At 38.7% G+C, this 15111-nt stretch overlaps 1 protein-coding gene across 2 annotated transcripts in view; it reads left to right on the top strand.

Moving 5' to 3' along the window:
• The window catches only part of LOC133630282 (zinc finger E-box-binding homeobox 1-like), a 280408-nt gene that overhangs the window by 256691 nt on the left and 8606 nt on the right, over nt 1-15111 (top strand). For both annotated transcript variants that reach the window (XM_062021794.1, XM_062021796.1), the window contains exons 4-6: nt 5362-5564; nt 9589-9694; nt 11266-12974. In XM_062021794.1, the coding sequence (XP_061877778.1) occupies nt 5362-5564; nt 9589-9694; nt 11266-12974 (2018 nt within the window). The remainder of the gene's footprint in view (nt 1-5361; nt 5565-9588; nt 9695-11265; nt 12975-15111) is intronic.

Below are 15111 nucleotides of genomic sequence, written 5' to 3'. Positions count from 1 at the left end.
ATACTGACATTCAACATAATTATGTGAAGAAGTAGAACACATCTTTGACTTGTAGGTGACAAAGTCTCAAATAGTATTCATTACTTTTTACCTTTAACTCATCTTTACTTTGTTTGTACTTTGAGTATTTATCACAAATTGGAAAGTGTGTGCGATATCATGTGTGATATCATGTGCGATATCATGTGCGATACAAGCAGTCCTACAGAAATGGGAAAAAATAATACTAGCAGTCCTGCAGCGTGTTCACTTGTGTGGGATATCATGTGCGATACAAGCAGAGTGTTCACCTGTGTGTGATATCATGTGCGATACAAGCAGAGTGTTCACTTGTACAAAGCTGACAGACAGTTAACATCTAAATGTCCCCTAATAAACACACTTCTATTTTACTGGAGTCATTTACAAAAAGGTAAACATGCGAGGCTATAGGCTACTAGGAGCTAGCAGCTACACAACGGCTAAGCACACAAGCTAGACATAGGTAATAATCATTGAACAATAAAAAGGTGACAACATAAACAAGTACCAAATTAATTATAGTTGCACATTACTTACACATACAAAGTCTCCCAAGGCAGAAGCGTATTCGAATATATCCAGTAACAAACGTGTCCGCATCATTCAACTTACTGTGTGTCATGGTAATTACGGGAAGTGCACATTACTTACACATACAAAGTCTCCCAAGGCAGAAGCGTATTCGAAAATATCCAGTAACAAACGTGTCCGCATCATTCAACTTACAGTGTGTCATGGTAATTACGGGAAGTGCACATTACTTACACATACAAAGTCTCCCAAGGCAGAAGCGTATTCGAAAATATCCAGTAACAAACGTGTCCGCATCATTCAACTTACAGTGTGTCATGGTAATTACGGGAAGTGCACATTACTTACACATACAAAGTCTCCCAAGGCAGAAGCGTATTCGAAAATATCCAGTAACAAACGTGTCCGCATCATTCAACTTACTGTGTGTCATGGTAATTACGGGAAGTGCACATTACTTACACATACAAAGTCTCCCAAGGCAGAAGCGTATTCGAAAATATCCAGTAACAAACGTGTCCGCATCATTCAACTTACTGTGTGTCATGGTAATTACGGAAAGTGCACATTACTTACACATACAAAGTCTCCCAAGGCAGAAGCGTATTCGAAAATATCCAGTAACAAACGTGTCCGCATCATTCAACTTACTGTGTGTCATGGTAATTACGGGAAGTGCACATTACTTACACATACAAAGTCTCCCAAGGCACAAGCGTATTCGAAAATATCCAGTAACAAACGTGTCCGCATCATTCAACTTACTGTGTGTCATGGTAATTACGGGAAGTGCACATTACTTACACATACAAAGTCTCCCAAGGCAGAAGCGTATTCGAAAATATCCAGTAACAAACGTGTCCGCATCATTCAACTTACTGTGTGTCATGGTAATTACGGGAAGTGCACATTACTTACACATACAAAGTCTCCCAAGGCAGAAGCGTATTCGGAAATATCCAGTAACAAACGTGTCCGCATCATTCAACTTACTGTGTGTCATGGTAATTACGGGAAGTGCACATTACTTACACATACAAAGTCTCCCAAGGCAGAAGCGTATTCGAAAATATCCAGTAACAAACGTGTCCGCATCATTCAACTTACTGTGTGTCATGGTAATTACGGAAAGTGCACATTACTTACACATACAAAGTCTCCCAAGGCAGAAGCGTATTCGAAAATATCCAGTAACAAACGTGTCCGCATCATTCAACTTACTGTGTGTCATGGTAATTACGGGAAGTGCACATTACTTACACATACAAAGTCTCCCAAGGCAGAAGCGTATTCGAAAATATCCAGTAACAAACGTGTCCGCATCATTCAACTTACTGTGTGTCATGGTAATTACGGAAAGTGCACATTACTTACACATACAAAGTCTCCCAAGGCAGAAGCGTATTCGAAAATATCCAGTAACAAACGTGTCCGCATCATTCAACTTACTGTGTGTCATGGTAATTACGGGAAGTGCACATTACTTACACATACAAAGTCTCCCAAGGCAGAAGCGTATTCGAATATATCCAGTAACAAACGTGTCCGCATCATTCAACTTACTGTGTGTCATGGTAATTACGGGAAGTGCACATTACTTACACATACAAAGTCTCCCAAGGCAGAAGCGTATTCGAAAATATCCAGTAACAAACGTGTCCGCATCATTCAACTTACTGTGTGTCATGGTAATTACGGAAAGTGCACATTACTTACACATACAAAGTCTCCCAAGGCAGAAGCGTATTCGAAAATATCCAGTAACAAACGTGTCCGCATCATTCAACTTACTGTGTGTCATGGTAATTACGGGAAGTGCACATTACTTACACATACAAAGTCTCCCAAGGCACAAGCGTATTCGAAAATATCCAGTAACAAACGTGTCCGCATCATTCAACTTACTGTGTGTCATGGTAATTACGGGAAGTGCACATTACTTACACATACAAAGTCTCCCAAGGCAGAAGCGTATTCGAAAATATCCAGTAACAAACGTGTCCGCATCATTCAACTTACTGTGTGTCATGGTAATTACGGGAAGTGCACATTACTTACACATACAAAGTCTCCCAAGGCACAAGCGTATTCGAAAATATCCAGTAACAAACGTGTCCGCATCATTCAACTTACTGTGTGTCATGGTAATTACGGGAAGTGCACATTACTTACACATACAAAGTCTCCCAAGGCAGAAGCGTATTCGAAAATATCCAGTAACAAACGTGTCCGCATCATTCAACTTACTGTGTGTCATGGTAATTACGGGAAGTGCACATTACTTACACATACAAAGTCTCCCAAGGCAGAAGCGTATTCGAAAATATCCAGTAACAAACGTGTCCGCATCATTCAACTTACTGTGTGTCATGGTAATTACGGAAAGTGCACATTACTTACACATACAAAGTCTCCCAAGGCAGAAGCGTATTCGAAAATATCCAGTAACAAACGTGTCCGCATCATTCAACTTACTGTGTGTCATGGTAATTACGGGAAGTGCACATTACTTACACATACAAAGTCTCCCAAGGCAGAAGCGTATTCGAAAATATCCAGTAACAAACGTGTCCGCATCATTCAACTTACTGTGTGTCATGGTAATTACGGAAAGTGCACATTACTTACACATACAAAGTCTCCCAAGGCAGAAGCGTATTCGAAAATATCCAGTAACAAACGTGTCCGCATCATTCAACTTACTGTGTGTCATGGTAATTACGGGAAGTGCACATTACTTACACATACAAAGTCTCCCAAGGCAGAAGCGTATTCGAATATATCCAGTAACAAACGTGTCCGCATCATTCAACTTACTGTGTGTCATGGTAATTACGGGAAGTGCACATTACTTACACATACGAAGTCTCCCAAGGCAGAAGCGTATTCGAAAATATCCAGTAACAAACGTGTCCGCATCATTCAACTTACTGTGTGTCATGGTAATTACGGAAAGTGCACATTACTTACACATACAAAGTCTCCCAAGGCAGAAGCGTATTCGAAAATATCCAGTAACAAACGTGTCCGCATCATTCAACTTACTGTGTGTCATGGTAATTACGGGAAGTGCACATTACTTACACATACAAAGTCTCCCAAGGCACAAGCGTATTCGAAAATATCCAGTAACAAACGTGTCCGCATCATTCAACTTACTGTGTGTCATGGTAATTACGGGAAGTGCACATTACTTACACATACAAAGTCTCCCAAGGCAGAAGCGTATTCGAAAATATCCAGTAACAAACGTGTCCGCATCATTCAACTTACTGTGTGTCATGGTAATTACGGGAAGTGCACATTACTTACACATACAAAGTCTCCCAAGGCACAAGCGTATTCGAAAATATCCAGTAACAAACGTGTCCGCATCATTCAACTTACTGTGTGTCATGGTAATTACGGGAAGTGCACATTACTTACACATACAAAGTCTCCCAAGGCAGAAGCGTATTCGAAAATATCCAGTAACAAACGTGTCCGCATCATTCAACTTACTGTGTGCCATGGTAATTACGGGAAGTGCACATTACTTACACATACAAAGTCTCCCAAGGCAGAAGCGTATTCGAAAATATCCAGTAACAAACGTGTCCGCATCATTCAACTTACTGTGTGTCATGGTAATTACGGAAAGTGCACATTACTTACACATACAAAGTCTCCCAAGGCAGAAGCGTATTCGAAAATATCCAGTAACAAACGTGTCCGCATCATTCAACTTACTGTGTGTCATGGTAATTACGGGAAGTGCACATTACTTACACATACAAAGTCTCCCAAGGCAGAAGCGTATTCGAAAATATCCAGTAACAAACGTGTCCGCATCATTCAACTTACTGTGTGTCATGGTAATTACGGAAAGTGCACATTACTTACACATACAAAGTCTCCCAAGGCAGAAGCGTATTCGAAAATATCCAGTAACAAACGTGTCCGCATCATTCAACTTACTGTGTGTCATGGTAATTACGGGAAGTGCACATTACTTACACATACAAAGTCTCCCAAGGCAGAAGCGTATTCGAATATATCCAGTAACAAACGTGTCCGCATCATTCAACTTACTGTGTGTCATGGTAATTACGGGAAGTGCACATTACTTACACATACAAAGTCTCCCAAGGCAGAAGCGTATTCGAAAATATCCAGTAACAAACGTGTCCGCATCATTCAACTTACTGTGTGTCATGGTAATTACGGGAAGTGCACATTACTTACACATACAAAGTCTCCCAAGGCAGAAGCGTATTCGGAAATATCCAGTAACAAACGTGTCCGCATCATTCAACTTACTGTGTGTCATGATAATTACGGGGAAAACAATTACCACTCCACTTCAACTTTAGGGCGGCATAAGTCCATTCCAGAGAATATTAAAAATGATCGGATAAATATCAAACGTCACTAGACACCACAAAATAACACCAGTCTGTACGTTGCTGATATCAGCCCAAATCGACGGCTCCAGTAGTTGTATCAGGACACCCCAAGTATTGATCATTGTTATTGTTACAAAGTGCGACACCTGCTCTGGTGCTAGCTCCTCCCCCTGAGCGCCACCGTTGGTAAACAAATGTCACGTCCACCTGTGCGATAAAGGTGTGTATATTCCACCTGTGCCCAGGGGAACTTAATACATCACCTGTTAAGTAATGTTTCACCTGTGTGGGAGCTGGACCGTTGTGCTCTGATACTGTACCGATGATACCGTCACTGAAACCCAGGTCACCTGGACGGCGCAAGGACATGTTTGCCTCTGTGAAAGACTTCGATTTCTCCCTCTCCCCCGCCCCCCCCACCCAGGGACCCCGGACTCCTTCTCGCAGCTGCTCACCTGCCCGTACTGCGCGCGCGGCTACAAGCGCTTCAGCTCGCTGAAGGAGCACATCAAGTATCGTCACGAGAAGACGGAGGAGTGCTTCAGCTGCCCCGAGTGCAGCTACACCTTTGCACACCGCGCTCAGCTGGAGAGACACATGGCGGCCCACAAGTCAGGGCGGGACCAGGTAGGCACTCAAGTCCATGATATGGGGAAAAATGATACATGTCCGTGACTCACTGATGTTACTACACAATGTGCAAGTATTCAAACACAGTAGGCCTAAGTATTCATCAAGTACCAGCATAATGACCCACATTCAAACACAGTAGCGCTTTAGGCCTAGGTATTCATCAAGAACAAGGCAGAGGTTTTATTTCATTATGTTTGTGTTGAATATAGGACAATAAAACACTGTACTTTCATCAAGTGGTTATTTGGCCCACCACTAGATGGAGTACCACAGTTTTAAAATCACATGCAATGTCAGGACAAAACAATCTGTAGATTTTACGGTTAAAAAAAAAAAAAGGCAGCTCAGTTGCAAGGATTTTTACATAAACGCATAGTAGTTTTTACAGCACATTACTGTAAATGGAAAAACGGTCACCTTTTCTTACAGTAAAAAAATATAATCTCATTTGCCAGAATTTTATTGTAAAATATATATTTTTTCTAAACAATATGGAATTTTTTTTAATTTATACTTTGAAAAGATGTCAGCTCAGCTGCCAGAATTTTCCTGTAAAATGTACAATGGTTTTTACAGCATTTTACTGTAAATGGAAAAATAGTACCATTTTTTTACAGTAAAAAATTATAATCTAATTTGCCAGAATTTTATTGTAAAATATATATTTTTTCTAAACAATACTGCATTTTTTAAAATTATACTTTGAAAAGATGTCAGCTCAGCTGCCAGAATTTTCCTGTAAAATGTACAATGGTTTTTACAGCATTTTACTGTAAATGGAAAAATAGTACCATTTTTTTACAGTAAAAAATTATAATCTAATTTGCCAGAATTTTATTGTAAAATATATATTTTTTCTAAACAATACTGCATTTTTTTTATTTATACTTTGAAAAGATGTCAGCTCAGCTGCCAGAATTTTCCTGTAAAATGTACAATGGTTTTTACAGCATTTTACTGTAAATGGAAAAATAGTACCGTAATAAAAATATAATCTCATTTGCCAGAGTTTTATTGTAAAAAAAAAAATGGTATACTTTGAAAACATTTCAGAATTTTATTGTAAAATGTACGTTGATTTTTACAGCATTTTACTGTAAATGCATAGTAGTTTTTACAGCACATTACTGTAAATGGAAAAACAGTCACCTTTTGTTACAGTAAAAAAATATAATCTCATTTGCCAGAATTTTATTGTGAAATATATATTTTTTCTAAACAATACTGCATTTTTTTAAATTATACTTTGAAAAGATGTCAGCTCAGCTGCCAGAATTTTACTGTAAAATGTACGATGGTTTTTACAGCGTTTTACTGTAAATGGAAAAATAGTACAATTTTTTTACGGTAATAAAAATATAATCTCATTTGCCAGAGTTTTATTGTAAAAAAAAAAATGGTATACTTTGAAAACATTTCAGAATTTTATTGTAAAATGTACATTGATTTTTACAGCATTTTACTGTAAATGCATAGTAGTTTTTACAGCACATTACTGTAAATGGAAAAACAGTCACCTTTTGTTACAGTAAAAAAATATAATCTCATTTGCCAGAATTTTATTGTGAAATATATATTTTTTCTAAACAATACTGCATTTTTTTAAATTATACTTTGAAAAGATGTCAGCTCAGCTGCCAGAATTTTACTGTAAAATGTACGATGGTTTTTACAGCGTTTTACTGTAAATGGAAAAATAGTACCATTTTTTTACGGTAATAAAAATATAATCTCATTTGCCAGAGTTTTATTGTAAAAAAAAAAATGGTATACTTTGAAAACATTTCAGAATTTTATTGTAAAATGTACGTTGATTTTTACAGCATTTTACTGTAAATGCATAGTAGTTTTTACAGCACATTACTGTAAATGGAAAAACAGTCACCTTTTTTTACAGTAAAAAAATATAATCTCATTTGCCAGAATTTTATTGTAAAATATATATTTTTTCTAACAATACTGCATTTTTTTAATTTATACTTTGAAAAGATGTCAGCTCAGCTGCCAGAATTTTACTGTAAAATGTACGATGGTTTTTACAGCATTTTACTGTAAATTGAAAAATAGTACAATTTTTTTACGGTAATAAAAATATAATCTCATTTGCCAGAGTTTTATTGTAAAAAAAAAAAAAAAGGTATACTTTCAAAAAATTTCAGAATTTTATTGTAAAATGTACGTTGATTTTTACAGCATTTTACTGTAAACGGAAAAATAGTACCATTTTTTTACAGTAAAAAAAATATAATCTAATTTGCCAGAATTTTATTGTAAAATATATAAATTTTTCTAAACAATACTGCATTTTTTTTATTTATACTTTGAAAAGATGTCAGCTCAGCTGCCAAAATTTTACTGTAAAACGTACAATGTTTTTTACAGCATTTTACTGCGAATGGAAAAATAGTAAAAAAAAAAAAGTTTTACGGTAAAAAAAATATAATCTCATTTGCCAGTTTTATTGTAAAAAAAAAAAAAGGTATACTTTGAAAAAATTTCAGAATTTCATTGTAAAATGTACGTTAATTTTTACAGCATTTTACTGTAAATAGAAAAATAGTACCATTTTTTTTACAGTAAAAAATGATAATCTCATTTGCCAGAATTTTATTGTAAAATATATATATTTTTCTAAACAATACTGCATTTTTTTTATTTATACTTTGAAAAGATGTCAGCTCAGCTGCCAGAATTTTACTGTAAAACGTACAATGTTTTTTACAGCATTTTTCTGCGAATGGAAAAATAGTAAAAAAAAAAAAAAGTTTTACGGTAAAAAAAATATAATCTCATTTGCCAGAGTTTTATTGTAAAAAAAAAAAATTGTATACCTTGAAAAAATTTCTGAATTTCATTGTAAAATGTACGTTAATTTGTACAGCATTTTACTGTAAATAGAAAAATAGTACCATTTTTTTTTTTACAGTAAAAAATGATAATCTCATTTGCCAGAATTTTATTGTAAAATATATATATTTTTCTAAACAATACTGCATTTTTTTTTATACTTTAAAAAGATGTCAGCTCAGCTGCCAGAATTTTACTGTAAAATGTGCGATATTTTTTACAGCATTTTACTGTAAATGGAAAAATAGTAAAAAAAAAATGTTTTAACATTTTTTACGGTAAAAAAAATATTATCTAATTTGCCAGAGTTTTATTGTAAAAACAATTGTATACTTTGAAAAAATGTCAGAATTTTATTGTAAAAATGTATGTTGATTTTTACAGCATTTTACTGTAAAATAGTACACTTTTTTTTACAGTAAAAAATTATAATCTCATTTGCCAGAATTTTATTGTAAATTTTTATTTTTTTTTCTAAACAGTACTGCATTTTTTTATACATTGACATTTTACAGACATCACACATGGGACAGTTTAGTAAGTAAACATTGTTTTAGTTATATTGTAAAACTTAAACTTTGCTTGGGGTGATGAATGATGAATCCATACGAGTAGAAACGCTGTGGTCGGCTGGGAAACGGAACGAGTATTTAGTATATTTGCTTGTTTTTGTGCATTATGGCCGCCAGCGAAGAAAAAACTAAAATTAGCCACAGCGTTTTATAAGCCGCAGGGTTCAAAGTGTAGGTAAAAAGTAGCGGCTTCTAGTCCTGAATTTACGGTAACAACTGGACAACACTTAAAATCAGCTCATTTTTACATTTTGTAATACAAAATGAGATTTTATCATCAAAAGAATATTTTTAACACACAAAAGTATCGTTTGGGTCCCTATGATGGTATTTGACTCACTCATGAATGATTGGTATCGTAACATCTCCAGTAAAAAAGTCACAGTTGTGTTCAGTAATGGAACAAAATGTTGACATTTTAGTCCAATAGAATTGAAACTAAGGGACTGGCGTATACTAGAGTAGTATTTTCAAAGTAAAAGTGCACGATCCTTAGTGGAGTCGTGTCCCAAACATGACAAACAAACATGAACATTGATTGATGGGTGAGTGGCGGTTCAAAGGTGGTGTTGTCATTGTGTGTCTTCCTGCTCCCACAGAGACTCGTCACGCAGTCGGGAGGCAACCGCAAATTCAAGTGCACCGAGTGCGGCAAGGCCTTTAAATACAAGCACCACCTGAAGGAGCACCTGCGCATTCACAGTGGTGAGTCGCTCTGGCACCGTGTGGCCCTTTAATTGCCCATAATTGATGTTTATAGTGTAAAGTGTGCGCTCGTTAACGAGTCATGATTGTTTCTGAGCTCATGACGGAGCAATAAAAGAATGGCATTAAGGCATGGGTGTCCAAACTACGGTCTGCGGGCCAAGTGCAGCCCGTCTGCCTCTTCTTCAATTTGGCCCATGAGTGCTTGAATACCAGGGGGTTTCTGAATGTGACGTACTTGCTGCCATCTTGTGGACAAGGTGAATAAATCAGATCAGTGACCCTTCAAAGTACTTACAGCACTTACTTATATGACACAATCCAAACAACCTTCCCTAGTCATGATGCAAAAATAAAACAAAAGAATGCAGCTAACATAAAGGTCAACGCATAACAACCTGCTCACTGAACTTTGTGGATATTATGGAAAATGTCCAAACACCATTAAAAAATATATATATATAGTTCATATACTCTTAATTTTCAGTTATATTAATGTCATATCCATTATATTAGTATATTATGTACACACACATGTATACATTTATATAAACACACACGCACATATTTATACATATATTCATACAAATATTTATACATACATATATACAGTGTATATATACACATATATACAGTATATACATACACATTTTTTCCATATATTCAGACATCACACATGGGACGGTTTAGTAAGAATTGTTTTAGTTGAATTGTAAAACGTACAAACATTGCTTGGAGTGAAGACTGAAGAATCCATATGAGTAGAGACGCTATGTATGGCTAGGAGAGGTACCAGCACTTTTACTTCTGGTTGCAAGCACTAAATGGAAGGACACATCAGCACCTGCAGTGAGTGAACTTGTCCAAACAATAACACACCTTTTCAGAGTCTCTGATTGGGTTTAATGAAAACTATTGAACACAAAATGTTATGTCCGTTGGCGAAGACCAATCCTTAAATAAGCCGCAACGTCAAAGTGTAGGCATGAAGTGGTGGCTTTGTAGTCCGGAATTTATGGGCAATTAAATAAGAACTTTAATAAATAAAAAAGTGTGTTTAAAATTCTGTGTAAAACAATTCAGGCGTTTTAAAATTTGGTGCAAAAAAAATTCCGTGCACAAATATTTGTTACTTTCAAACTGAAGATTGACTTTCTGTAAATGAAGACTGAAGCAATCGATCTCGTCTCAGAAGCAGCCGATGAGGTGAGTTTTGAAGCAACACGTTTTTCCTGCGCTCAATTCAATTTAATTTAAAACACCGCATTTTAACAAAACACATTTTTAAACACATTTTACTCAAAAACGTGTAATCAATTAAATTGCCAGCATCATTTGATGCAAAAAAATACATTCTGTTCACAAAATACAAACTCAAAAGTTCACAAAATTCTGTGTAAATAAAAAAAAAGCTTTTGTTATCCAGTCACAAATTCATAAAATCGCAAGTTATTTAAAAAAAATATGGCGCAAATAATCCACATTTTGGCCGGAACTTTCTGAAAAAGCAAAGACAAGCAACGCGCGACTGTGCGATAATAATCCTATTTTCAACTCCTTTGTCCGTGCAGGAGAGAAACCCTACGAGTGCTCCAACTGCAAGAAGCGCTTCTCCCACTCGGGCTCGTACAGCTCGCACATCAGCAGCAAGAAATGCATCAGTCTCATCTCGGTTAACAGCCGGCAACGTCTGAGCGGCAGCAAGAACCAGGCCCAGGGCCAGGGCCCGGCCGCCATCCTTCCCACTTCGCCGGCCGCCCTCCGCGCCCAAATTCGCGAGAAGCTGGAGCACAGCAAGCCCCTCCAGGAGCAGCTGCCCCTCAACCAGATCAAGAGCGAGCCGCTGGACTACGAATACAAACCGACCCTGGTCGGCATGAATGCCGGGATGTACAACGGTGGGGCTGCGACTGCTCTGCAGGGTACGGTGCAGGCCGTGGTCCTCCCCACCGTGGGGCTGATGTCGCCCATCAGCATCAACATAGCCGACCTGCAGAACGCCCTCAAAGTGGCCGTGGACGGCAACGTGATTCGCCAGGTCCTGGAAAGCAGCGGCAAAGGCCAGGGTCATGCCAACTTGGGGTTAACCACTGGAACCATCCACCCGTCCCAGCAGCAGCTCATCTCAGCCATCAGCTTGCCCATTGTGGGTCAGGACGGAAATGCAAAAATCATCATCAACTACAACCTGGACCCCAACCAGGGACAGATCATGGCGCAGAACATTAAGAAGGAGTCAGAGCCATTCTCAACCGCGCAGCCAACCACTGAGTCGTTGAAGTTTCAGAAACTCCCTGAGGATCTGACCATCAGGGGCGCCAGGGTGACTGAGATGAAAGAAGAGGATCAAACCACTAAGACTTGTCTCCTGTGTGAGAACTGTCCCGCCGGGCTGGACGCCCTGCATGCCCTCAAACACTGCAAGAAAGACGCTCTCAGGCTGAACGGAGAGGCTGCCGTTACCGCGCTACTGTCACAGGGGGGATTTTGCAACCAGCCCAAGAACATCCTGTCCCTGCTGAAGGCCTACTTTGCCTTAAACAGAGAGCCCACCAAGGACGAGATGGACAAAATCTCAGACTCTGTCAACCTCCCAATCCATGTGGTCAAAAGGTGGTTTGACAAAATGCAGCAGGGTCAAATATCACTCGGTGCCCCGACGCCTCCTTCAGAGGAAGACGATGCCTATGATTCCGGCAGTGTGGTATCTCTGGTCCAGGGGAAAGTTGTGGCCTCCATGAGTCCTTCTGAGCCTCACGACAGTCCGACAGAAGCAACCCCGGCTGAGCTAAACGGCGCCCACAGCTCTCCAGTCTCTCCCTCACCACTAACCCTGAGAGACGACGGTCTTCTTAAAGACCAGGCCCCTCAGAGCACTGATGCACCCCTAGACCTGTCGCTGCCAAAGCCCGACAAAGAGGAAACGGAGACTGTTCAAACCTGCAATCACCTCTCACTTTCCTCTGTACGCACCATTCAGGAGGAACCTCTGAACTTAACTTGCACAAAGAAAGACGCCTCGCCACTCTCACCCTTGGGCTCCGGCCCCGTCGCACTGTACACCAGCCCGCCAAGTGCCAACCCCCTCAATATTGTAACCACTCAACTTCCCACGCTGGTGGCTATTGCTGACCAGAGCCGTATGCAATGTCTAAGGGCCCTGACCACCACCAACAAACAGACTATCCTCATCCCTCAGCTGGCTTACACCTATACCACTACCGCTACCAGTCCTGCTGGGACCCTGACAGAAAAGACCATCCACCTCAACGGGATCAAGGTTAGTCACATCTTCACATATTTACCTTGGGAGAACACAATGTAACAAAGTGCTGCGGTCCGGTTTACTAAACCTGATCTGGGTTAGTTCGGTTGACAGAAAGACTACAGGAAAGAAATGCAAAACGTTTTGAAGTATCAGTCTGAATTCAAAGATTGTTGTTCTTACTCCAGATCAGGTTTACTAAACCAGATCTGAGTTGGTTTGGTTGACAGAAAGACTACAGGAAAGACACGCAAAACAGATTGAAAGATCGGTCTGAATTCAAAGATTGTTGTTCTTACTCCAGATCAGGTTTACTAAACCAGATCTGATTTAGTTTGGTTGACAGAAAGACTACAGGAAAGAAATGCAAAACAGATTGAAGGATCGGTCTGAATTCAAAGATTGTTGTTCTTATTCCAGATCAGGTTTACTAAACCAGATCTGAGTTGGTTTGGTTGACAGAAAGACTACAGGAAAGACACGCAAAACAGATTGAAGGATCGGTCTGAATTCAAAGATTGTTGTTCTTATTCCAGATCAGGTTTACTAAACCAGATCTGGGTTAGTTCGGTTGACAGAAAGTCTACAGGAAAGAAATGCAAAATGTTTTGAAGTATCAGTCTGAATTCAAAGATTGTTGTTCTTACTCCAGATCAGGTTTACTAAACCAGACCTGAGTTGGTTTGGTTGACAGAAAGACTACAGGAAAGAAATGCAAAACGTTTTGAAGTATCAGTCTGAATTCAAAGATTGTTGTTCTTACTCCAGATCAGGTTTACTAAACCAGATCTGATTTAGTTTGGTTGACAGAAAGACTACAGGAAAGAAATGCAAAACAGATTGAAGGATCAGTCTGAATTCAAAGATTTTTGTGGTTATTCCAGATCAGGTTTACTAAACCATACCTGGGTTGGTTCGGTTGGCAGAAAGACTACAGGAAAGAAACACAAAACGGATTGAAGGATCGGTCTGAATTCAAAGATTGTTGTGGTTATTCCAGATCAGGTTTACTTAACCAAACCAACCCAGATCAGGTTGACAGAAAAACTACAGGAAAGAAACGCAAAACAGATTGAAGGATCGGTCTGAATTCAAAGATTTTTGCGGTTATTCCAGCTCAGGTTTACTAAACCATACCTGGGTTGGTTCGATTGGCAGAAAGACTACAGGAAAGAAACACAAAACGGATTGAAGGATCGGTCTGAATTCAAAGATTGTTGTGGTTATTCCAGATCAGGTTTACTTAACCAAACCAACCCAGATCAGGTTGACAGAAAGACTACAGGAAAGAAACGCAAAACAGATTGAAGGATCAGTCTGAATTCAAAGATTGTTGTGGTTATTCTAGATCAGGTTTACTAAACCATACCTGGGTTGGTTCGGTTAGCAGAAAGACTACAGGAAAGAAACACAAAACGGATTGAAGGATCGGTCTGAATTCAAAGATTGTTGTGGTTATTCCAGATCAGGTTTACTTAACCAAACCAACCCAGATCAGGTTGACAGAAAGACTACAGGAAAGAAACGCAAAACAGATTGAAGGATCAGTCTGAATTCAAAGATTTTTGTGGTTATTCTAGATCAGGTTTACTAAACCATACCTGGGTTGGTTCGGTTAGCAGAAAGACTACAGGAAAGAAACACAAAACGGATTGAAGGATCGGTCTGAATTCAAAGATTGTTGTGGTTATTCCAGATCAGGTTTACTTAACCAAACCAACCCAGATCAGGTTGACAGAAAGACTACAGGAAAGAAACACAAAACGGATTGAAGGATCGGTCTGAATTCAAAGATTGTTGTTGTTCCAGATCAGGTTTAACCTGGGTTGGTATGTTCGAAGTCCATACTCAACTTGTGTGTTTGGTGCCAATGTATCTACTGGTGAGAACTGCAGTTAGACACGAAGTCTGGGTCAGAAACCAGCCTCGGTCTGATAGAAAATATATAGAATGATTTACTTCAAACTACGTTTAATCAGTTCCTACGATTTATAGCAATGGTGGCTAGAGTAAAACGCTAAGTAGACAAATGTAATGATACGTTAGCATGTAGAATGGTAGATAAACAGGCCACGTTTTCAGAGACACAGAAAGTGGTCGAAGATGGTCAAGGCTTTGACCAGAGCACCACCTACCACCTTGACATGGTACA

The sequence above is a fragment of the Entelurus aequoreus genome, linkage group LG15 (assembly GCF_033978785.1).
Source record: "Entelurus aequoreus isolate RoL-2023_Sb linkage group LG15, RoL_Eaeq_v1.1, whole genome shotgun sequence".
Classification (NCBI taxonomy): domain Eukaryota; kingdom Metazoa; phylum Chordata; class Actinopteri; order Syngnathiformes; family Syngnathidae; genus Entelurus; species Entelurus aequoreus.
Note: the sequence above shows the minus strand (reverse complement) of the source record. Positions and strands in the feature narration are given on the sequence as shown.